Source organism: Opisthocomus hoazin, chromosome 11 (assembly GCF_030867145.1).
Source record: "Opisthocomus hoazin isolate bOpiHoa1 chromosome 11, bOpiHoa1.hap1, whole genome shotgun sequence".
Classification (NCBI taxonomy): domain Eukaryota; kingdom Metazoa; phylum Chordata; class Aves; order Opisthocomiformes; family Opisthocomidae; genus Opisthocomus; species Opisthocomus hoazin.
Window position 1 is genome coordinate 21,658,099 of NC_134424.1, and position 23,019 is coordinate 21,681,117.

The 23,019-nt window shown below is 60.3% G+C and overlaps 3 protein-coding genes across 4 annotated transcripts; all 3 read left to right on the forward strand.

Annotated features, from left to right (window-relative positions):
• The first annotated feature begins 1,603 nt into the window (after positions 1-1,603).
• Positions 1,604-3,523, forward strand: LOC104332065 (antigen-presenting glycoprotein CD1d). The gene is made up of 6 exons (XM_075432631.1): positions 1,604-1,679; positions 1,990-2,247; positions 2,406-2,687; positions 2,792-3,076; positions 3,183-3,279; positions 3,451-3,523. Exons 1-6 carry the CDS (start codon positions 1,604-1,606, stop codon positions 3,509-3,511), a joined length of 1,059 nt encoding a protein of 352 aa, XP_075288746.1. The 3' UTR covers positions 3,512-3,523.
• Positions 3,524-7,123: 3,600 nt separating this feature from the next.
• On the forward strand, positions 7,124-10,541 carry LOC104332064 (antigen-presenting glycoprotein CD1d-like). Of its 2 annotated transcripts, none has more exons than XM_075432629.1 (6): positions 7,124-7,239; positions 8,527-8,787; positions 9,342-9,623; positions 9,728-10,012; positions 10,131-10,227; positions 10,364-10,541. In XM_075432629.1, exons 1-6 carry the CDS (start codon positions 7,164-7,166, stop codon positions 10,407-10,409), a joined length of 1,047 nt encoding a protein of 348 aa, XP_075288744.1. In that variant the 5' UTR covers positions 7,124-7,163; the 3' UTR covers positions 10,410-10,541. The 2 variants fall into 2 exon arrangements, with proteins under 2 accessions (XP_075288744.1, XP_075288745.1); XM_075432630.1 differs by having other exon boundaries at positions 8,530-8,787.
• A 1,996-nt stretch (positions 10,542-12,537) lies between these two features.
• Positions 12,538-21,353, forward strand: LOC142362684 (antigen-presenting glycoprotein CD1d-like). The gene is made up of 6 exons (XM_075432457.1): positions 12,538-12,606; positions 13,657-13,914; positions 20,311-20,592; positions 20,697-20,981; positions 21,100-21,196; positions 21,332-21,353. Exons 2-6 carry the CDS (start codon positions 13,686-13,688, stop codon positions 21,351-21,353), a joined length of 915 nt encoding a protein of 304 aa, XP_075288572.1. The 5' UTR covers positions 12,538-12,606; positions 13,657-13,685.
• Positions 21,354-23,019: the final 1,666 nt, after the last annotated feature.

Consider the following 23,019-nt stretch of genomic DNA (forward strand, 5'->3'; position numbering starts at 1 on the left):
TGTGTTGCCCACTAAGATCGTGATTCGGTACCCGGGCTGTCTCTGCACGGATTGAATTTGCCAGTTCAAGGGGGGAGCCGGGCGGGCAGCAGTAGCGGGAACGGCCCCGCGGAGGGGAGAGCTCCGCCTGGCTGAGCTCAGAGGGTTCCCTGGGGTCACCCCCTGAGGTTCCCCTGATCTGGGGTGTCGGTTCTCCTTGGCCCCCCTGCGAAGGGGAGCTGCACGGTGGGGGGATGGCCAGGCAGAGAGAGCGGGCAGGGGAAGCTGCAGGGCGAGGCCGGCCCCGTCACCCTGTTGTCCATCCAGGGGTGACAGAGCAGGGTGATGGCCCCCACTGTTCCCCTTCCCACGGCCTTTGGGGAGGGGGACCGGGCTCCCCCCCAAGGGCAATGGGAAGGAAAGGGGAGTGCCAGGCTGCAGCCCAGCCCCGGGCTCTCTCCTGGGGGTGCTGGCAGGGGAGTTGGGGTGCAGCGAAGCAGAGGGGCAGCCCCCAGGCCATGCGGCATGGATGGAGCTCAGTGCAGATGGAGGGGCTGCTCACCCACCGCAACCCCCGGGAATGGGCCTCGGGGTGGGGAGACCATGGCTTGGGGATCATGCCTGGCCGAGTGCCACCAGTCCCAGGGTCCGACGACCGTCAGTGGGAAACGATCCCTTCCAGCCCCGCGGTCCAGCTCTGCCCTTGGGCACCATCACGCCGCAGCTGCTCCAGCCCGTCCACTTCCCACACCCCAAAAGGAGCTTCTGGAGGAGCCGCTTCCTCTGGCCTTGCCCGCACCCATCCCTGACCCGACCTGCTCGTCACCTCCTCTCTGGGGAGCCCCTTCCCCAGGATCAGGCCGTCAGTGCTGATGGCTCAGGGGGTATCACCAGCTCTCTTCGTTCTCCCATGCCAGAGCCATCCATGGCCACAGTCTTCGCCCACACGCTCAGCCCAGCTCTGCTCCCACTGGTTTGCCCCACCAGCACCTTCTACCCGTGGCCCGTCAGAGTGGCCAACTGCAGGACAGCCGGGAGGTGACACAGAGACATGGGGAGCACAGGCATGTGGCCAGGCTGTGGGAACGGGGTTCACCTCCCCCATGGGAAAGATCGCTACGTCGGGGCGAGCCCAGCCGGTTGGGCAGGCAGCACGGAGCGGATGGATATGTCCATGCCACACGGGGCTGGACATGCCGGGCACGAGTGGCAGCGAGGGACATTCCCGTCAGGGACAGCAGCCCGTGGCGGGGTGGCACCTCCAAGTGTAACGGGGGTGGAAAAGAGGGGTCGGGTGTCCCGCACCGCCCCGATTGTGAAGGTGCTGCTGCAGCCGCGAGGGACCCCTCCTGCGGCCAGCGGGACGGCCTCCCTCCTGCCCGAACTCCCCCGGCGCTCGCCGCCGCGCTCGGGGTGCCTCAGACCCGTGGGTGCCAAGCAGGAGCCTCGGGGCCCCTCCCAAAACCGCAGTTCCAGCCCCATTGGCTGCCAGGGCCCCCGGTGCCAGGGGGGCTTCCCCGGGCAGAGCCGCCCCGGGAGCAGTGTGCGGCCACCGCGCCCACGGCCCCGTCCTCCTCCCGCCACCGCATCGCTGCTGCCTGCTCGAGACCTCACTGCCGGCACCATGCGGCCCCCGTGCCACTGTGTCCTTCTCCTCCTCCTCCTCTTCCACCTCTCTGGGACATGGGCAGACCTGGACGGTAAGTGGGAGCCCCCGGCTCGTCCTCACCTGCTCCCATGCCCATGGGACCTCAAGAGCGAGGGGCTTCCTGCTCCCCACCCACCTTGGGCACTTGCTTCATCACCTCTGCTTGCCCCCTGGCTCCACATCTCCTCCCTGGCGGGGATGCGGCTGCCCCGGGTGGGTGCAGGGGGTGGGAGCTGGGGCTGCCAACGGTGCAGGGAGCCATGGAGGGCCCGCAGGTCCCTGCAACCCCGAGGACTCGTCCCTCAGCTTTCCCCAGCCCTCCCCTCCCGCTCCCTTCTCCCCTGCTTGACCCCTGTCTCCAGGGTCCTTCACCGTGCGGCTGCTCCAGACCTCCACCTTCCAAAACAACTCCTTCGTGGACACAGAGGGGCTGGGCCTGCTGGAGGACATCGAGCTGGGTTCTCTTGATAAGCACACCTGGACCATTCGTTTCCACCAGCCCTGGGTGCGCCCAGCCCTGCCACGCAGTGACTGGGACACCATTCAGAACATGATCAAGATCTATTTGCAGCAGTTCAGCTACCTGGTCAATGAAGGTGCCATGCAGAAGGAGGTGCCCTGTGAGTATCTGGTCTTTTTGGTGTGCCTTCTCCGAACAGCATCTGGGAGGTGGGGAAGGACCCGGCAGTGCCGGCACTGCACAGGAGATGCTGAGCACCTCCGCAAGAAGGCAGTCCCAGCCCCTTGTGCAACCTCTCTCTTCTCCCTGCCTCTCCAGACCCCTTCGTGGTCCAATGCACGGCGGGCTGCCAGCTCTACTCCAACATGACCTCTCGGATCTTCGGCTATGTGGGTTACAACGGCCAGGACTTCCTCAGCTTCAGCGTAAGCAATGGCAGCTGGCTTCTCTCCCAAGACACCGATCTGTCACGGTATGTCCAGGCTTTTCTCCAGAACTACACTGCCTTCAGCGAGCTGGTGGAAGTCCTCTTCAACGATACCTGTGTTGATGACATGGAGTTGCTACTGCAGTACGGGAAGGCAGCGCTGGAGAGGCGAGGTGAGAGCACCCCAGCCACGGCACAGCCACCCCAAAGCCCCCCACGCTGGGGCCAAGCGGTGCCCCACCAGCGCTCCCACCACCCCTTTGCTCTCGCCCCCCAGAGCCGCCCGTGGCCACGGTCTTCGCCCGCACGCCCGGCCCAGCCCAGCTGCTGCTGGTTTGCCACGTCACCGGCTTCTACCCGCGGCCCATCAGCGTGGCCTGGCTGCGGGATGGCCGGGAGGTGCCGCCGGGCCCGGGGCTGAACACCAGCGCCGTCCTGCCCAACGCCGACCTCACCTACCAGCTGCGCAGCGTCCTGGCCGTGGCCCCCCGCGATGGGCACAGCTACGCCTGCCGCGTGCGGCACCGCAGCCTGGGCACCCGCAGCCTCCTCGTCCCGTGGGGTGGGTGCCGCCCGCGGGGATGGGGACGGGGGCCCTGAGCTGCCCTGCCCTGTGGGATGGAGCGAAGCTGGGAGAGCTCATGGCAGCCTCTGCTCGTGTTTCTCAGGGAGCTCGGAGGTGGTGCTGATCACAGGGATCGGGGCCGGGGTGCTGGCCGCCGTGGCCGTGGTTGCCATCGCGGTGCTCTGGGTGTGGAGACGCAGGTGAGGCCCCCTCTGCCCCACGGAGCAGCGGTGGGAGACGAGGGGAGGGAACGCTCCAGGGGTTGCTGCACTTGGCAGCACAACTCCTGCTTCAGCCCTGCCGGCTGCCGGCTGCATGCCCACAAAGTCTCCTGCATGAGGTACCCATCAGCTGCCCCCTTCTCGTTTCAGAAAGCGCCAGCAAATGGAGGTATCGGAGTCCAGGAACTCCATCCTGAGCAACGAAGCTTAGCCTAGAGAGGAGCCAACAACCACCGCTTGCTTCCACCACCCTCACAGGGAAAAAAAATTTCTACCTTTTTCTGCTTCCACAAACTTCTGGGCACTGCTGAGCGTGAGATCAACTCGACCCAGAGAGGCAGGGGGGAAGCCTGGGGGCCTCCGACCTGCTGCAGTTGGCTGAGCAGAGAGGGATGCAAGGCAGAGACCTCCCTGGTCGTTCCACACCATCGCCTCTCACCGTGGGGCACTGCCCCACGCACCCGCTGAGGCTCTTACGGGCACCCCAATGCCCAGGGGCAATTTCTCCCAGTTCTGGTACAAGAACACATTTATCAGTAGGCAGTATGCTGTGTCCTTATACTGTTGCTTTCTAGCATTTTTTCCTAAAAGCTGCCTTTATTAACCATATTCCAGAAGTATTTGTGCTGTTCCACACAGGCTAACAGAACCTGGCCACAATCCATCATACGAAGTGCTAAGTAACACTGAAACTCTGCTGTAATCTGTGGGAGCTGCAGACGTGTATAAAATGAAAATAAAATATTGATGTTTTCGCTAAGAACACGTGTCTTTCCTCGGGATTTGGATGGGTTCAGGGAGGTTTTGGCCAGCTGTAAATGGAAGCTGGAGCACCACCGAATTACTAGAGCTAATTGCAGGAAACACCGAAGCAAAGGAAAAAATGTGAAAGTGTGTTTGTGCGTATACAAACAAGTTCTTACATATTTCATGGAAATAAGCAACTGTGCACATGGGGGTAAAGTGCCCCCAAGCCTCCCAGTCAAAGAGAAAAAGGCAGCCAGTCTCCCGTTGGAGACAGCAGAGTTCAGCCCTGCATAGGAAGGAACTGAGTTCGTGCTCCCGATCAACCGCAAGCTTGACCGTGTGGCTTCAGAAGGTTTGGTTTCACAAACCTCTGCTTCCTGGCAACATTTCGGAGGAAAAGTCTCCGGCAGCTGTGCGTGAGCCAGCCATCAGCTGAGTCAGAAGACAAACCGGCTGGCCGGTGGCTACATCCACCACAACTCTGCTGGGGCTGGCTCTGCCCTGGCCAGACCCTGCGAGCCGCAGTGCTGCGGGCAGCGCTGAACTTCCCCGGCGGCATCACCGGCTGGCACCCCCGGGCTCGGGGACCTCGCTGCAGGAGCAGCCGAGTCTCTCCCTGCCCTCACTGAGCTAGGACAGACAGACGAAGCTTTCAGCTGCGGGAAGGGCTCTCCTCAGGGCTGGGAGCCCGCAGCCTCAGCACCGACAGGGCGCCTGGGGCAGCTCCTCTCCCGATCGGTGTGAAACACCCCGCGGCACTCACGGGACGCGGCAGGATGAAGCTCACCCGCTAAGCCTGGAGACCAGATGCAGTTGGTGAGCGAACCTGGTGGGAAGAGGTGGTCGTGTGCATGACCTCCCGTGAGACCCTACGGTCGCACACACACAAACACCCAGGCATTTCGAGAGGTCCCTTCAGGCATTTCTGCCCAGCCCAGCGGGTGCTGGTGCCCACGCACCCAGTGCAGCACCCAGAGGCACTGCGGCCCTTCCCACTCCACCCCAACTCACCCAGGCACAGCTCTGGGCTCGGGGGGGGTTACAGCCCTCACCTGAGGGGGGACTGCAAGGACCAGTGGTCACCTGAGGGGACTACAATGACCAGTGTTAACTGTAGGGTCTGTGAGGACCTAATGGTCACCTGAGGTGGAACTGTGAAGTCCTACAGTCACCCAAGGGGGTGGACCGGTGGACCAGTGAGGACCGGTGGTCACCTGAGGGGACCAAAGGTAACCTGGAGGGTGACTTTGAGGACCAACACTCACCTTAGGGGACAGTGAGGACCAGTGGTCACCTGAGGGGTGGGTCACCAGTGGTCCAGGTGGATGAACAGCCCCCTGCCCAGTTTGACAATTCACTGACCAAAGGAAGCGACAATATCAAGGAGGAAGAAGTTGTGACCTCTGCTACAGTGAGTAAGAAAGTGCAAAAAAACGACAAAAACATGAGGACAAGTACATTCAACAGAGATGAGGTAGAGCTAAAGCAGAACTTCTGGTCCACTGCAACAGTGGGAGACATCGGGAGAGATCTCAGAGGGGGTTGAACACATCAGGAGCACAAGCCAGGTGCCTGCACCTGCCCCATCAGCCACCAGTGACTTGGCGTGCACCTGCACAAACCACAGGCCTGCTAAGGGCCCATCAGCTGCTCAGCAAGAGGCGACCAACAGTTGCCTTAGGGGGAACCGTGAGGACTAATGGTCACCTCATAGGTCTGTGGGGACAAACATCCCCCGACCGCTTCCCTCACTGGCCGCCCCACAGCTGTACTTTACCATCCCACCAGCCAAACACTCTCCTCTGACCCTGGCACTGGTGGCCTTACCAGAAGGGATGTGGACATGGTGGTGGCATGGCCAGACATCCCCTGGGTGATGCCGAGATGAGCTACTAGGGAAGTTCATGCCATTTCTGGGCCTGCCTGGCCACCGCAGTGGCCCTACTTCTCTGTGGGACAGCTCCATGGAAGGGAAGGGGTTCAGTGCCCTGGTCTCCCCATGATTGACTCAGCGTCATGGGGTGCTGGTGCTCAGCCCACAGCAGCCTGGGCCTTCCCCGTGTCCACGCCACAGCTGGGGACACCCACGGTCGAGACACGGAGCTGGGACACCTGGTCCCAGCTGGGCTTGGAGGGTTTGCATGGTGCCCTGCCATGCTGCGGAGGGGACAGCTCGGGCCGGCTGCGTCCGGAGGCCCCCGGGGTCACCCCCTGAACTTCCCCTTGGCTGGGGTTTCGGTTCTGCTTCGCCCCCAGTGCGGACACCCCCCGTGAAGGGGAAGGGAAACTGCAGGGTGGGGGGAGGCGGCGGGGGACGGCCGGGGAGAGGGACCGGGCAGGGGACGCTGTGGGGGTGAGGTGGCTCTGTCACCCCGTTGTCCCTCCAGCGCTGGGCACTGGAGACAGCGGTGACAGAGCAGGGTGATGGCCCCCACCGTTCCCATTCCCATGGCCAGCAGGCTTTTGGGGAGGGGGACGGGGCTGCCCCCAAGGGCGAAGGGAAGGAAAGGGGAGCACCAGGATGCAGCCCAGCCCCGGGCCCTCTCCTGGGGGTGCTGGCGGGGGAGTCAGAGCTCCCCAGCAGTCTTCCCACAGCCATAGGCCAGGAGGGAACTGCTCGTCACCTCCTCCCCGGGGACCCATCGCCGGGCTGAGGCAGGCGGTGCACGAGGAGCCTGAGCTGGAGGTGCCGGCGGGGCCCCAAAGCAGCTCTTCTCCAGTCAGGGCTGAATCCCGAAAGCCGTCATCACCTCCGCTGGAGATGAGGCATCCCACAGGAATGGGGATGGGGGCAAGGTACCACCGGTGGGGAAGGCCCTCAAGCACTCGTTTTCTCCTAGCGCCCTTTCCTGGGCCTCCCGTTCCCTGCCCTCTCCTCCTGGCTGGGTTCTCCCCAGCCTGCTGTGGCATTTCATGCTCAAGACCCTGTTCCAGCTTTGCTTCCTCCCACAGGTCCCCAGCTGGGGGCTGGGGACCTCCGGGGACCTCCCCAACACGCCCACACCAGTCCCATTGGCGAGGAGCCACCACCGTGACTGCTGGGCTGGGCTGAAGCGTGGGACGCGACGGGTGCTTCCTCCTCCCGTAGTCACCGTCGCTGCTGCTGCGGCCTTGCCATGTGCACCATGCAGCCCCCTCGCCTCCTCCTCTTCCTCTCTCTCCTCCTCCCTGGCATGTGGGCAGACCCAGAGGGTAAGTGGGAGCTCTGGCTCACCTCAACTGCTCTCACCGCGCCGTCAGAGGACCTCACAGATTCCTCAGGGGAGGCATGGCCAGGCCACCATCCCCTTCATGGAGGGATGACCCCAGCATCAAAGGACCACGCAGCACCCCAAGCTGCCCTGTCCTTGCCCACCCTCTCTGTTCCTCCCTCCAGCCCAGGGCTCCATGCCCCACCAGCTCCAGCACAGGAGCTCGGGCACCTAAAGGGAAGCGGGGTCAGGGGTTCCTGCCAGGCCTGGGGTCTTGGGGTTCCCCCAAAGGTCCCTTTCTCCTGCAGGGAGCCTGTGGGCGCTGGGGGGGGTCTCAGCTCCGCGTGGTGCTGGGGCCACTTCCAGCAGCCCCTTGTTCGTTGGGGAGCTGCACCTGCGCGAGGGTGTTCCGGGCATCGCCATCGCTCAGAGCGTTTCACCGCAACCCCGTGAGACCTCACGTTTCCGGGGGAAGGCAGGGGCAGCAGCAGACATCGGAATGCAAGATTGATCTCTAGGCTGGGCTACCCTCCTGCCCCTGTCAGGGTTTGGTCTTCCTGAGCTTCCAATGCCCGGGAACCCCCAAGCCCTTTCCCCTCCTCCATCCTCCACATCTGCACTGTGCGCAGGTCTCTGGCAGATCCAGGTCCTGGCACGGGTGCTTTTTCTGGGGGAAGTATCTCCCCAAACAAGCGCTGAAGTACCCCCCACCATCTGCTCCACAGAGCCAGACGGCAGGCGGTGGGCGGGGGGGGCCAGGAAGGGGAGAGTGCCTGAAACCCTGTATGGGAGCAAAATACCTCGCTGAAAGTAAAACAGAGAAGGAAAAAGAACAGTGGGGACAGAGGAAGTTCAGACAGGAAAGCAACCCTGAGTGGGTGAGGAGGTGGAAGCCCAGCGATGACATGGCTGGGGGGGGTGCCCAGGCAGGGCTGGGTGCAGGCTGCTGGGGCTCCCCGTGGTGTGGGGTGAAAGGCATAGAGTCATTGAATCACAGAATGGTTTGGGTTGGCAGGGACCTTTAAAGGCCATCTAGTCCAACCCCCCTGCAGTGAGCAGGGACATCTTCAACTGGATCAGGTTGCTCAGAGCCCCGTCCAGCCTGGCCTTGGACGTTTCAGGGATGGGGCATCGACCGCCTCTCTGGGCAACCTGTGTCAGGGTTTCACCACCCCCAGCGTAAAATATTTCTTCCTTATGTCTAGTCCCCGAACCCCCTGTTTCCCCTGCAGCCCCCCACTCACCTCCTCTTGCCTGCAGCCCTTCCCATCCCCACCCTCTCTCCCAGCAGAGCCGCAGGTTTGGCAGCTGCTCCAGACCAGTGTCTTCACCAACATCAGCTCTGCCGAGGTGTCTGGGGTGGCTTTCCTGGGGGACATACCCATCTTTGCGCTAGATCCCGCCAACTGGAGCATCCACATCCACTGGCCCTGGGCCGCCCAGGCCACAGACGAGGGTGATGCGGGAAAGGTGAAGTCCTACTCCAAACATTATCTGCGCAGTATGGTCCGATATGTTCACGACATGGTCCGGCAGGCGAAAATGAACTGTGAGTATGAAGGCAACCCCAGCCAGAGCCCCAGCCCCTTTTCCCGGGTTCCGGCTGCGCCCTCCTCCCCACCGGCGTGGCATTTGTGGGGTCCCATAGGGTGCAACAGCTCCCAAAAGGATAATGGGAAATTCTGCAGCTGATGGGACACATGGCTAGCAGGGGGGAGGAATGCGCACCAAAAACACCCCTCAGGGATTCTGCCGTCTGGCATGGGAGAACTCTGCACACCAGGGAGCTGCCAGTGAATTTTCCGGGTCTGCAGGAGCCGCACAGCACAGATCAGGGAAAGGTGGGGGCAAATAGCTGGGAAGGCAACATTCCGTTTGAGAAACTGCCCCGCGCTAGCTGGCCCCGTATCCGCTCCAGCCTGCCAAGGCGACTGAGGGCTTGCAGGGTGTCCCGGGGCTTCCCAAAGCACGGCCCCATGCCCTGCCACCCATTGCACCTCACTGCCCATCGCAGCCCTGAACCTGTCTCCAGCCACATCCTGCCCTGTGCCACCCATGTGCCACACACTCATGGGACCTCTGCACCGGCTCTGCCCTTGGCAGACCCGTTGGTGGTCCAGATCCGTGCGGGCTGTGTGCTGTACCCCAATATGACAAGCTGGGGCTTCATGGATGTCGGGGAGGGCGGCAGAGACCTCACAGTTCTCAAGATAGACAGGCAGTGCTGGGAGCCCCAGCAGCCGACACTGCTAGCAGAGATGGTCAGCAAGTCCCTCACCAGCAAGAAGAGCACCATGGGGTTACTGGACCACCTCCTCACCATCTCCTGCCAGAGCTACGTCCTTGCCCTATGCAGATACGGGAAGGCAACTCTGGAGAGACAAGGTGAGAGCACCCCAGCCCTGGCACAGCCACCCCAAAGCCCCCCACGCTGGGGCCAAGCGGTGCCCCACCAGCGCTCCCACCACCCCTTTGCTCTCGCCCCCCAGAGCCGCCCGTGGCCACGGTCTTCGCCCGCACGCCCGGCCCAGCCCAGCTGCTGCTGGTTTGCCACGTCACCGGCTTCTACCCGCGGCCCATCAGCGTGGCCTGGCTGCGGGATGGCCGGGAGGTGCCGCCGGGCCCGGGGCTGAACACCAGCGCCGTCCTGCCCAACGCCGACCTCACCTACCAGCTGCGCAGCGTCCTGGCCGTGGCCCCCCGCGACGGGCACAGCTACGCCTGCCGCGTGCGGCACCGCAGCCTGGGCACCCGCAGCCTCCTCGTCCCGTGGGGTGGGTGCCGTCCACGGGGACGGGGACGGGGTGTGGGCTGCGGGTTGATGCCCTGCTCATGGCGGCTCCTGCCTGGTGCTGCCACGCTCATGGCCGCCCTCTTCTCTCCCTGACCCAGAAAACCACAGCGCAGCTCCAGGCGTCGGCATCGCCATCGCAGTGCTGCTCCTGGCGGCCGCAGCCTCTGCCGGGGGGGTTTGGTGGTGGAAGCGCAGGTGATGTCCCCCTCCCACCATCTTCCCTCAGGTTTACGGGCAGATGGGTCGGGCTAAGGGTCGCGACGGCAGCAGCTCTGCGGGGATGAGCTCTTTGGCCCCAAGAGCTGCTCACGGTGGCCTCCCCCCCTTGCAGGAAAGGTGACGAGGCCGCGTGGGAGAACCAGGAATTCCTCATGTGAGGCCTGGCTGCCTGCCCAGCAAGGACATCCCTCGCCGCCAGCTCTCCCCGCTCGCCTCGTGTCCCGTCCCTGACCCGTGGGCACCAACAGGGTTTTGCTCTGGAAAACCACCGCATTAAACAGCTACAAACTTCCCCAGCTGCACGTGCCTCCTGTGGCTCTCACCCTCACGAGGTCCCCACCGGACACCCCCCAGCGCGCTGCAGAGACCCCACATTGTAGCCAGGAGGGCTCTCCTGGACACTGCCCAATCTCCCCTGGCCTGTCAGGAGGAGCAGTTCCTCCACCAGCCTCTCCCGCATCTTGGCATGTCCGTGGCCACTGTCTGTCCCCCGCAGAAGGGCAGTGACACCCTGGGGCCAGACCAGCATGGGACCACAGAGTGGGATGGGGCATGCAGAGGCCACGAACCGGGGAGAGATGGAGGGTCTGGAGCTGTTTTGCTGGGGAGAGGAGGGGAAGGGAAGACGTAAGGGACATCTCCAACCCTCTGACACGGGGAGGTCTTTTGGGCAGCTGTGAAGCCACTCCAGCTCCAGTGCTGATTTAACCCTCTGTCCGGGATGATTCTGGGTCGGGATGTCCTTCACTCTTGACTCCTAACCCCACGCTTCTGCTCCTGCAACAGCTGGAGGGATGGGGGTCAGTCACCTTCCCAATATGCCCAAAAGCCACGGTGAGTCTCTGGAGGGGGGACGCTGTCTTGGAGTGACTTGCCCACAAGAAAGGTGGTGTGGTGGGTTGACCTTGGCTTGCTGCCAGGTACCCACCAAGCCGCTCTATCATGGCCCCTCCTCAACTGGACAAGGGAGAGAAAATACAACAAAAGGTTCATGGGTCAAGATAAGGACAGGCAGATCACTCCGCAATTATCATTACGGGCAAAACAGACTCACCTTGGGGAAATTAATTTAATTTACTGCCAGTCAAAATCCCAGTAGGAGAATGAGAAATAAGACCAAACCTAAAAACACCTTTCCCCAACCTCTCCCTTCTTCCTGGGCTCAACTTCACTCTTGGCTTCTCTGCCTCCTCCTCCCACGTGGCACAGCGGGATGGGGAACGGGGATTGCCGTCAGTTTATTGTGCATTGTCTCTGTCGCTCCTTCCTCCTCACCCTTCGCCATCAGGGTGTCCCACCCACAGGAAACAGCCCTTCATGAACTTCTCCAGCACAGGTCCTTCCCGTGGGCTGCAGTTCTCCACGAACCGCTCCAGCATGGGCACTTTTCACGGGGTGCTGTCCTTCAGGAACGGACTGCTCCAGCACGGGTCCCCTATGGGGTCGCAAGTCCTGCCAGAAGACCTGCTCCAGCACAGGCTCTCGATGGGGTCACAGCCTCCCTCGGGCCTCCACCTGCTCTGACATGGGGTCCCCCATGGGCTGCAGGTAGATATCTGTTCCACTGTGGTCCTTCACCATGGGCTGCACGGGCACCATCTCTGCTCTGGTGCTTGGAGCATCTCCTTCTCCTGCTTCTTCACTAATTTAATGTCTCCATAGCTGTTTTGCTCACACATTCTCACTTCTCTCCCCAAGCTGCGTTTTTTACCCCTTCTGAAGTTTGTCATCACAGAGGCACTACCAACATTGCTGACTGACTCCGCCTTGGCCAGCGACAAGTCTGTCTTGGAGCTGGCTGGAGCTTGCTCTGCTGGATGCGGGCGCAGCTTCCGGCATCTTCTCACAGAAGCCACCCCTGCAAGCCTCCTGCTACTGAACCATTGCCATGCAGACCCAACACCTTCTGCCAGGGGTCTGCAGAGTAAACCCTTGGGGGTTAGCAGGGGAGGAGGTGAAGGCCACTCTGTGCCCGGCTCAGCCGGCATCTCCTCGGGTGTCAGGGTGCTGCTGCAGCCAGGATGGCTGACTCTGACTTCCTCCCCTCAATTCCCCTGGCACTCGCCCCAGCCCAGCCCTCTGCCACCCCACCGCATCCCCCGAGGGAACACACCCGACCGGGCCCTCCCCAAAACCTCAGCACCAGCACCATTGGCTACCGGGGCCGCCCCACGGCGCTGGCACTGCCAGGGCAGAGCAGCCCTGGGGAGCAGCGTGCGGCCACGGCTCCCACCGGCCCTTCCTCCTCCGGCGACACTCGCTCCTGCACACCTGCTGCTGGCACCATGCAGCCCCGTCGCCGCCTCCTCCTCCTCCTCCTCCTCCTCCTCCCCGGGACGTGGGCAGACCCAGAGGGTAAGTGGGAGCTCTGGCTCACCCCCACCTGCTTCCATCCCCATGCTGTGGGACCCCATCAAGGTGGCAGGCATGGGCATGGACAGCCCTCTGTCCCCATCACCGCAGCACCCAAGGTGCCCCATTGCTGCCCACCTACTTGGGGTTCCCTGCCCCACATCATCCTGCCCAGCCCACCAAGGGGTCCCCCCACCAAGCCTGGGGTGCTTGGGTGTCCCCAAAGACACCCTCCTTCTGCAGGGACCCCGTGGGCAGTGGGATTTCCCAGCCCCTCACAGCACAGCAGCCCCACACCAGGCTCCAACCCCCGGGGCAGGTCCTGGCCATCGCCCTCAGCCTGTGGGATGGCTTCTCTCACAGCCAAAGGCTCCCTGGATCCTCTGCGTTTTGCCCCCCCGGGAAACACCGCTCGCAGGTTCCTCTGGCGGCTACGGCCAGCCTCCGCCTGCACCCCCCGCCTGGGTTCCCCGTTTCGGGCAGGCACTCACCGCGCCCGGGCCAGGGGGGCACGCGCTGCTCCGAACCAGGCTGCGCGCTGCCCCGCTGCCCGCCGGCGCCGCGTTCAGCGCTGCAGCGTCGAACTCGGCCTCCTGCCTCCCTCCGGGGCTCGGTCTCGAGCGCTGCCCGGGAGCCCCAAAACTGGGGTGAGATGACCCCAGTCCCCCCAGTCACTGCGCAGTACGGGTGCTCCTTGCCGGGGGAAGCATGGCCCCACACCAGCACTGATGTTCCCCCTGCCATCCCTTCCACACGGCTAAGAGAGGGCTCCCAGAAGGTCACACTGGGGTGGCGGATGGCTAAAGAGAGGCAATGAGAGGAGAGCAGGGGGAGGCTCGAGAGGCCATGGAAGGAAACTGCAAACTGAGCGAAACCAGGGGACTTCCCCGGCCCTGCCCATCTGCCACCTCTCGCCCTGCGGGTGCCCAGGGACACTGCAAGCCAGCCCTCCTCCCAGGGCTGCCCACCAGCACTGGACCCCCCAGTCTGGCCGACGTGCTCCTTCATCCTCACGCACCCCAATGCCGTTTCCTCTCTCCCCTGTCCCCACAGGCTCTTGCAAACTCCGCCTTTTCCGAACCATGTTCTTCCACAACACCAGCTTTGTGGAGGTTTCAGGGTGGGCAACCCTGCAGGACATCGTCTTTGTTATCAAGAAGAATGACACCTCAAAACTCCTCTACCTCTACCCATGGGTCTACCCGGCCTTGCCTGCAGCAGAGTGGGAGAATCTGGAAAACATGTTCAGCGTCTACGGGCAGAACCTCGTCCTGTACCTGTCGGGTGATGCCACGCTGCACCTGACATCCTGTGAGTACCAGGTGCTCAGCACCACCTAGCCAAAAGCAGGCAGCTGTGAGCAGGAGCTCAGAGCCACCACCAACATCTTTCCCAAACCGGGGCTGGCAGGAGGGCAGGGAATGGGCCTCATTCTGCACCAGCACAGAATCACAGAATGGTAGGGGTTGGGAGGGACCTCTGTGGGTCATCTAGTCCAACCCTCCTGCCAAAGCAGGGTCACCTACAGTAGGCTGTAAAGGACCTTGTCCAGGCGGGTCTTGAATATCTCCAGAGAAGGAGACTCCACAACCTCCCTGGGCAGCCTGTTCCAGTGCTCCATCACCCTCAGAGGGAAGAAGTTCTTCCTCGTGTTCAGACGGAACTTCCTCTGCTTCAGTTTGTGCCCATTGCCCCTTGTCCTGTCTCTGGGCACTAATGAAAAGAGCTTGGCCCCGTCCTTCTGACACTCACCCTTCAGATATTTGTAAGCATTTCTAAGGTCCCCTCTCAGCCTTCTCTTCTCCAGGCTGAACAAGCCCAGCTCCCTCAGCCTCTCCTCGTAGCAGAGATGCTCCAGTCCCCTCACGATCCTCATAACCCTCCTCTGGACTCTCTCCAGTAGCTCCTCATATTTCTTGAATGGGGGAGCCCAGAACTGGACACAGCACTGCAGATGGGGCCTCACCAAGGCAGAGTAGAGGGGGAGGAGAAGCTCCCTCGACCTGCTGGCCACTCTCCTCCTAATGCATCCCAGGATGCCATTAGCTTTCTTGGCAGCCAGGGCACACTGCTGGCTCATGGTTAACCTGTTGTCCACCAGGGCACCCAGGTCCCTCTCTGCACAGCTGCCCTTCAGCAGGTCCACCCCCAGCCTGTACTGGTGCATGGGGTTGTTCCTCCCCAGGTGCAGGACCCTGCATTTGCCTTTGTTGAACCTCATCAGGTTCCTCTCTGCCCAACTCTCCAGCCTGTCCAGGTCTCGCTGAATGGCAGCACAGCCTTCTGGTGTATCTACCACACCTCCCAGTTTGGTGTCATCAGCAAACTCGCTGAGGGTACATTCTAACTCTTCATCTGGGTCGTTGATGAAGAAGTTAAACAAGACTGGGCCCAGTACTGACCCCTGAGGGACACCACTTGTCACCAGCCTCCAACTAGACTCAGCGCCGCTGACGACAACCCTCTGAGCTCTGCCATTCAGCCAGTTCTCTATCCACTTCACCGACCACTCATCCAGTCCATACTTCCTGAGCTTTCCTAGGAGGGTATTATGGGAGACTATGTCAAAAGCCTTGCTGAAGTCTAGGTAGACAACATCCACAGCTCTCCCTTCGTCTACCCAGCCAGTCATGTCATCGTAGAAAGCTATCAGATTGGTCAGGCATGATTTCCCCTTGGTGAATCCATGCTGACTACTCCTGATAACCTTCTTTTCTTCCACTTGCTTCATGATGGCCTCCAGGATAAGCTGCTCCATCACCTTTCCCGGGATGGAGGTGAGGCTGACCGGCCTGTAGTTCCCTGGGTCCTCCTTCTTGTCCTTTTTGAAGATTGGAGTGACATTGGCCTTTCTCCAGTCCTCGGGCACCTCTCCTGTCCTCCAGGACCTCTCAAAGATGATGGAGAGTGGCTCAGCAATGACATCCGCCAGCTCCCTCAGCACTCGTGGGTGCATTCCCTTGGCACCCATGGATTTGTGGATGTCCAGATCGCTTAAGCGATCCCTCGCACAGTCCTCCTCGACCAAGGGAAAGTCATCCTCTCTGTGGGCCTCCTCTCTTACCTCCGGGGCCTGGGGTTCCTGAGGGCCTGCCTTGGCATTGAAGACTGAAGCAAAAAAGGCATTCAGTAGCTCTGCCTTCTCTGCATCCTCCATCACCAGGACACCTGCCTCATTCACCAGCAGCCCCACATTGTCCCTAGCCTTCCTTTTGCTGCTGATGTAGTTGAAGAAGCCCTTCTTGTTGTTTTTGACATCCCTTGCCAGCTTCAATTCCAGGTGGGCTTTGGCCTTCCTTGTCGCATCCCTGCATGCTCTGACAGCATTCCTGTACTCTTCCCAAGTGGCCTGCCCCTCTTTCCACATTCCATGGACCTTTCTCTTCCACCTGATCTCCGCTAGAAGCTCCTTGTTTAACCATGCAGGTCTCCTGCCTCTTTTGCTCGATTTCTTTCTCAGGGGGATGCACCGCTCCTGAGCATGGAGGAAGTGACGTTTAAAGAGTGACCAGCACTCTTGGACACCCCTGCCTTTGAGAGCCCTGGCCCACGGGATTCCTCCCAGTAGCTCCTTGAAGAGGGCAAAGTTAGCCCTCCTGAGCTCCAAGGTTTTGATCCTGCTTATCTCCCTGCTTCCTCCACGCAGGATCCTCAACTTGACCATTTCATGGTCACTGCAGTCGAGTCTACCTCTGACCTTCACATCCTCCACCAGTCCCTCCTTGTTTGTTAACACAAGGTCCAGCAGCGTGCCTTTCCTTGTTGGTTCCTCCACCACTTGCATCAGAAAGTTATCATCGATGCTCTGTAGGAACTTCCTGGATTGCGCCTGCCTAGCTGTGTGGTCTTCCCAGCTGATGTCAGGGTAGTTGAAGTCCCCCATGAGAACCAGGGCCTGTGATTGTGAGGCTGTTTGCAGCTGCCTGTAGAAGGCCTCATCAATCTCCTCCTCCTGGTCAGGTGGCCTGTAGTACACACCCACCGTAATGTCACCTGTATGAGCCTGTCCCTTAATTCCAACCCACAAGCTCACAACTCGTTCCTCATTTGCCCCCAGGCCAAGCTCAATGCATTCCAGTTGCTCCCTCACATACAGAGCAACTCCACCACCTCTCCTTGTTGACCTGTCTTTCCTAAAGAGCCTGTAGCCATCCATGACAGCATTCATGCGAGTTGTCCCACCATGTTTCTGTGATGGCGACCAAGTCGTAGCCGTCCTGCTGTATAGTGGCTTCCAGCTCCTCCTGTTTATTGCCCATGCTACGTGCATTGGTGTAGACACACTTGAGCTGGGCTGTCAGTCTCACCCCTGACCCTGGCACGCCAAGCCTGGGCTCATCCCTAGTGAGCTGGGCGATGTCCCCTTCCCCCTTCGAACCTAGTTTAAAGCCCTCTCAATGAGCCTTGCCAGCTTGTGGCCAAGAATCCTTTTTCCCCTTTGAGATAGCTGCGATCCCCCTGTTACCAGCAGGCCCGGTGCTGTGTACACCTCCCCATGATCAAAGAAGCCAAAATTTGACTGATAGCACCAGTCCCTGAGCCACCTGTTAACCAGGTGAGTTTTCCTGCCCCTTTCAGTGCTGTTCCCTGCCACTGATGGGATGGAGGAAAACACCACCTGCGCCCCTGATCCCTCAACCAGTTGCCCGAGTGCCCTGAAGTCCCTTTTGATGGCCTTGGGACTTCTCTCTGCTATCTCATCCCCGCCAACCTGCATTACCAAGAGGTGGTAATAATCAGAAGGCCACACCAGACCAGGGAGTGGCATGCAGACGAGGAAGGCCAAGGCTCACCTGGAATTGAAGCTGGCAAGGGATGTCAAAAACAACAAGAAGGGCTTCTTCAACTACATCAGCAGCAAAAGGAAGGCTAGGGACAACGTGGGGCCGCTGCTGAATGAGGAGGGTGTCCTGGTGACGGAGGATGCGGAGAAGGCAGAGCTAATGAATGCCTTCTTTGCTTCAGTCTTCAGTGCTAAGACTGGCCCTCAGGAATCCCAGGCCCCGGAGGTAAGAGATGAAGCCTACAAAGAGAACGACTTTCCCTTGGTCAAGGAGGACTGTGCGAGGGATCGCTTAAGCGATCTGGACATCCACAAATCCATGGGCCCCGATGGAATGCACCCACGAGTGCTGAGGGAGCTGGCGGATGTCATTGCTGAGCCACTCTCCATCATCTTTGAGAGGTCCTGGAGGACAGGAGAGGTGCCCGAGGACTGGAGAAAGGCCAATGTCACTCCAATCTTCAAAAAGGACAAGAAGGAGGACCCAGGGAACTACAGGCCGGTCAGCCTCACCTCCATCCCGGGAAAGGTGATGGAGCAGCTTATCCTGGAGGCCATCATGAAGCAAGTGGAAGAAAAGAAGGTTATCAGGAGTAGTCAGCATGGATTCACCAAGGGGAAATCATGCCTGACCAATCTGATAGCTTTCTACGATGACATGACTGGCTGGGTAGACGAAGGGAGAGCTGTGGATGTTGTCTACCTAGACTTCAGCAAGGCTTTCGACACAGTCTCCCATGATATCCTCCTGGGGAAGCTGAGGAAGTGTGGGCTGGATGAGTGGTCGGTGAAGTGGATAGAGAACTGGCTGAATGGCAGAACTCAGAGGGTTGTCATCAGCGGCGCTGAGTCTAGTTGGAGGCTGGTGACAAGTGGTGTCCCTCAGGGGTCAGTACTGGGCCCAGTCTTGTTTAACTTCTTCATCAACGACCTGGATGAAGAGTTAGAATGTACCCTCAGCGAGTTTGCTGATGACACCAAACTGGGAGGTGTGGTAGATACACCAGAAGGCTGTGCTGCCATTCAGCGTGACCTGGATAGGCTGGAAAGTTGGACAGAGAGGAACCTGATGAGGTTCAACAAGGGCAAGTGCAGGGTCCTGCACCTGGGGAGGAACAACCTCATGCACCAGTACAGGCTTGGGGTGGACCTGCTGGAGAGCAGCTCTGCGGAGAGGGACCTGGGTGTCCTGGTGGACGACAGGTTAACCATGAGCCAGCAGTGTGCCCTGGCTGCCAAGAAAGCCAATGGCATCCTGGGGTGCATCAAGAAGAGTGTGGCCAGCAGGACAAGGGAGGTTCTCCTTCCCCTCTACACTGCCCTGGTGAGGCCTCATCTGGAGTACTGTGTCCAGTTCTGGGCTCCCCAGTTCAAGAAGGATGAAGAGCTACTGGAGAGAGTCCAGCGGAGGGCTACGAGGATGATGAGGGGACTGGAGCATCTCCACTACGAGGAGAGGTTGAGGGAACTGGGCTTGTTCAGCCTGAAGAAGAGAAGGCTGCGAGGGGACCTTATAAATGCCTACAAATATCTGAAGGGTGGGTGTCAGGAGGATGGGGCCAAGCTCTTTTCAGTGGTGCCCAGTGACAGGACAAGGGGCAATGGGCACAAACTGAGGCACAGGAAGTTCCGTCTGAACATGAGGAGGAACTTCTTCCCTCTGAGGGTGACGGAGCCCTGGAACAGGCTGCCCAGGGAGGTTGTGGAGTCTCCTTCTCTGGAGATATTCAAGACCCGCCTGGACAAGATCCTGTGCAGCCTACTGTAGGTGACCCTGCTTCGGCAGGGGGGTTGGACTAGATGACCCACAGAGGTCCCTTCCAACCCCTACTATTCTGTGATTCTGTGATTCTGTGATTCTGTGAGTTTCTTCGCAACATCCCTAACCCGGGCCCCAGGGAGGCAGCAGACTTCCCTGCGGGATGGGTCCGGTCGGCAGATCGGGCCCTCTGTTCCCCTCAGCAAGACTCCCAGACAACCCTGTCCTGTGGAGAGGTCTCATGGGGCCATGCTGGTCCTCAGCGCAAACCTTGGCCACGTTTAGCTCCACTTACGCCCTCACACTGACCCCCCCATTGGTCTCCAGACACCTCATATCCCACCAGAGAAGTCATCTGAGAAAGTGGAGTAGCAGGTCAAAAGGGCCTCTCCGCTCATGTCCGTGGAACTGGACACACGGAGCAAGCGTCTTGCCCCACACGCTGGTGCAGCACTGGTTAACCAAGGGCAGGGCACCAGGCAAAGTGCCACCGTCCTCCTACTCGCCTGCACCCAACGTCCTATCACTCACCCAAAGCAGTGCTTCCCTCTTTGCCATGGCTGCCAACACTGCTGTGGGCAGGGGCAGCTCGAGGACGACGAACTGCAGGGCTCAGGGCAGGTTACTCACCCGCAGAGTTTCCACCTGGTGTAAAGCAGAGATGGCATGGGGAAACAGAATATAGAATAAAGAACAGAGAAAGTAGGATTTGCGAACATTCACCTGATACAGCTGGTCCTTACAACTTTGGTGTCCACCAGCGGAAAGTCACTGTTCCCACAGTTGTGGTGCTCTGGCTCAGAGGACTGGGCAGCCCAGGGTCTATCGATATTCTTAAAGTCTGAGACAAAAAAAAGCATTGAATGCCTCTGCTTATTCTTCATCCCTTCTAGTCAGGTGACCATCTTCAACAAGTATCGGTCAAGTGTTTTCTTTAGACCTCCTCTTGCTGTTAATGTACTTAAAAAAGCCTTTCTTGTTGCCTGACACAACACTGGCCAGGTTCAACCCTAACTGAGCTTTGTCCTTCCATGTCTGCTCTCTGGGGAGAATGACTTGGGGTGCAGAGGGAAGAGGGAAAGGGCTGTGCCCAAAGAAGCGGGCGCCAGGCTGCAATTCTGGGCTCCAGCTCGACCTGCACTGGTGATGCCCACTGTCCCCCCAGACCCCTTTGTGTTCCAGTACATGACTGGCTGCGACTTGTATCCCAATGGCTCCTACACCAGCTTCTACCGCTTTGGCTACAATGCCCACGACTTCCTCAGCTTTGACATGGACAACGTCCGCTGGGAGAGGCAGCAGGAGAGTGAGCTGGCGGTGCAAGTTGAGGAGCAGTTCAACAACTTCACTGTCTTCTCTGAGACGCTGCAGCACCTTCTCAATATCACCTGTATTGACCACATGAAGAAATTCATCGAGTACGGGAGGGCAACCCTGGAGAGGCGAGGTGAGAGCACCCCAGCCACGGCCTGGACACCCCAAAGCCCCCCACGCTGGGGCCAAGCGGTGCCCCACCAGTGCTCCCACCACCCCTTTGCTCTGGCCCCCCAGAGCCGCCCGTGGCCACGGTCTTCGCCCGCACGCCCAGCCCAGCCCAGCTGCTGCTGGTTTGCCACGTCACCGGCTTCTACCCGCGGCCCATCAGCGTGGCCTGGCTGCGGGATGGCCGGGAGGTGCCGCCGGGCCCGGGGCTGAACACCAGCGCCGTCCTGCCCAACGCCGACCTCACCTACCAGCTGCGCAGCGTCCTGGCCGTGGCCCCCCACGACGGGCACAGCTACGCCTGCCGCGTGCGGCACCGCAGCCTGGGCACCCGCAGCCTCCTCGTCCCGTGGGGTGGGTGCCGCCTGTGGGGACGGGGACGGGGTGTGGGCTGCGGGTTGATGCCCTACTCATGGCGGCTCCCGCCTGGTGCTGCCACGCTCATGGCCGCCCTCTTCTCTCCCTGACCCAGAAAACCACAGCGCAGCTCCAGGCATTGGCATCGCCATCGCAGTGCTGCTCCTGGCGGCCGCAGCCTCTGCCGGGGGCGTTTGGTGGTGGAAGCGCAGGTGATGTCCCCCTTCCACCATCTTCCCTCAGGTTTACAGGCAGACAGGTCGGGCTAAGGGTCGCGACGGCAGCAGCTCTGCGGGGATGAGCTCTTTGGCCCCAAGAGCTGCTCATGATGGCCTCCCCCCTTGCAGGAAAGGTGATGAGGCCACATGAGAGAACCAGGAATTCCTCATGTGAGGCCTGGCTGCCTGCCCAGCAAGGAGCTCCCTCGCCGCCAGCTCTCCCCGCTTGCCTCGTGTCCCGTCCCTGACCCGTGGACACCAACAGGGCTTTGCTCTGGAAAACCACCGCATTAAACAGCTACAAACTTCCCCAGCTGCACGTGCCTCCTGTGGCTCTCACCCTCACGAGGTCCCCACCGGACACCCCCCAGCGCGCTGCAGAGACCCCACATTGTAGCCAGGAGGGCTCTCCTGGACACTGCCCAATCTCCCCTGGCATGTCAGGAGGAGCAGTTCCTCCACCAGCCTCTCCCGCATCTTGGCATGTCCGTGGCCACTGTTTGTCCCCGGCAGAAGGGCAGTGACGCCCTGGGGCCAGACCAGCATGGGACCACAGAGTGGGATGGGGCATGCAGAGGCCACGAACCGGGGAGAGATGGAGGGTCTGGAGCTGTTTTGCTGGGGAGATGAGGGGAAGGGAAGACGTAAGGGACATCTCCAACCCTCTGACACGGGGAGGTCTTTTGGGCAGCTGTGAAGCCACTCCAGCTCCAGTGCTGATCTCACCCTCTGTCCAGGATGATTCTGGGTCGGGATGTCCTCCACTCTTGACTCCTAACCCCACGCTTCTGCTCCTGCAACAGCTGGAGGGATGGGGGTCAGTCACCTTCCCAATATGCCCAAAAGCCACGGTGAGTCTCTGGAGGGGGGACGCTGTCTTGGAGTGACTTGCCCACAAGAAAGGTGGTGTGGTGGGTTGACCTTGGCTTGCTGCCAGGTACCCACCAAGCCGCTCTATCATGGCCCCTCCTCAACTGGACAAGGGAGAGAAAATACAACAAAAGGTTCATGGGTCAAGATAAGGACAGGCAGATCACTCCGCAATTATCATTATGGACAAAACAGACTCACCTTGGGGAAATGAATTTAATTTATTGCCAGTCAAAATCCCAGTAGGAGAATGAGAAATAAGACCAAACCTAAAAACACCTTCCCCCAGCCTCTCCCTTCTTCCTGGGCTCAACTTCACTCTTGGCTTCTCTGCCTCCTCCTCCCACGTGGCACAGCGGGATGGGGAACGGGGATTGCCGTCAGTTTATTGTGCATTGTCTCTGTCGCTCCTTCCTCCTCACCCTTCGCCATCAGGGTGTCCCACCCACAGGAAACAGCCCTTCGTGAACTTCTCCAGCACAGGTCCTTCCCGTGGGCTGCAGTTCTCCACGAACCGCTCCCGCATGGGCACTTTTCACGGGGTGCTGTCCTTCAGGAACGGACTGCTCCAGCACGGGTCCCCTATGGGGTCGCAAGTCCTGCCAGAAGACCTGCTCCAGCACAGGATCTCAATGGGGTCACAGCCTCCCTCGGGCCTCCACCTGCTCTGACATGGGGTCCTCCATGGGCTGCAGGTAGATATCTGTTCCACTGTGGTCCTTCACCATGGGCTGCACAGGCACCATCTCTGCTCTGGTGCTTGGAGCATCTCCTTCTCCTGCTTCTTCACTAATTTTATGTCTCCATAGCTGTTTCGCTCACACATTCTCACTTCTCTCCCCAAGCTGTGTTTTTTACCCCTTCTGAAGTTTGTCATCACAGAGGCACTACCAACATTGCTGACTGACTCCGCCTTGGCCAGCGACAAGTCTGTCTTGGAGCTGGCT

Excerpts from the sequence above, each read along its gene's own strand:
- LOC142362684 (XM_075432457.1), top strand. The coding sequence starts at position 13,686 with ATGTTCTTCCACAACACCAGCTTTGTGGAGGTTTCAGGGTGGGCAACC. Across the intron at positions 20,593-20,696 it reads GGCAACCCTGGAGAGGCGAG|AGCCGCCCGTGGCCACGGTC; the intron begins GTGAGAGCACCC and ends CTGGCCCCCCAG. Across the intron at positions 20,982-21,099 it reads CAGCCTCCTCGTCCCGTGGG|AAAACCACAGCGCAGCTCCA; the intron begins GTGGGTGCCGCC and ends TCCCTGACCCAG.
- LOC104332064 (XM_075432629.1), top strand. The coding sequence starts at position 7,164 with ATGTGCACCATGCAGCCCCCTCGCCTCCTCCTCTTCCTCTCTCTCCTC. Across the intron at positions 7,240-8,526 it reads CATGTGGGCAGACCCAGAGG|CAGAGCCGCAGGTTTGGCAG; the intron begins GTAAGTGGGAGC and ends CCTCTCTCCCAG. Across the intron at positions 10,013-10,130 it reads CAGCCTCCTCGTCCCGTGGG|AAAACCACAGCGCAGCTCCA; the intron begins GTGGGTGCCGTC and ends TCCCTGACCCAG.
- LOC104332065 (XM_075432631.1), top strand. The coding sequence starts at position 1,604 with ATGCGGCCCCCGTGCCACTGTGTCCTTCTCCTCCTCCTCCTCTTCCAC. Across the intron at positions 1,680-1,989 it reads GACATGGGCAGACCTGGACG|GGTCCTTCACCGTGCGGCTG; the intron begins GTAAGTGGGAGC and ends CCCTGTCTCCAG. Across the intron at positions 2,248-2,405 it reads CATGCAGAAGGAGGTGCCCT|ACCCCTTCGTGGTCCAATGC; the intron begins GTGAGTATCTGG and ends CTGCCTCTCCAG.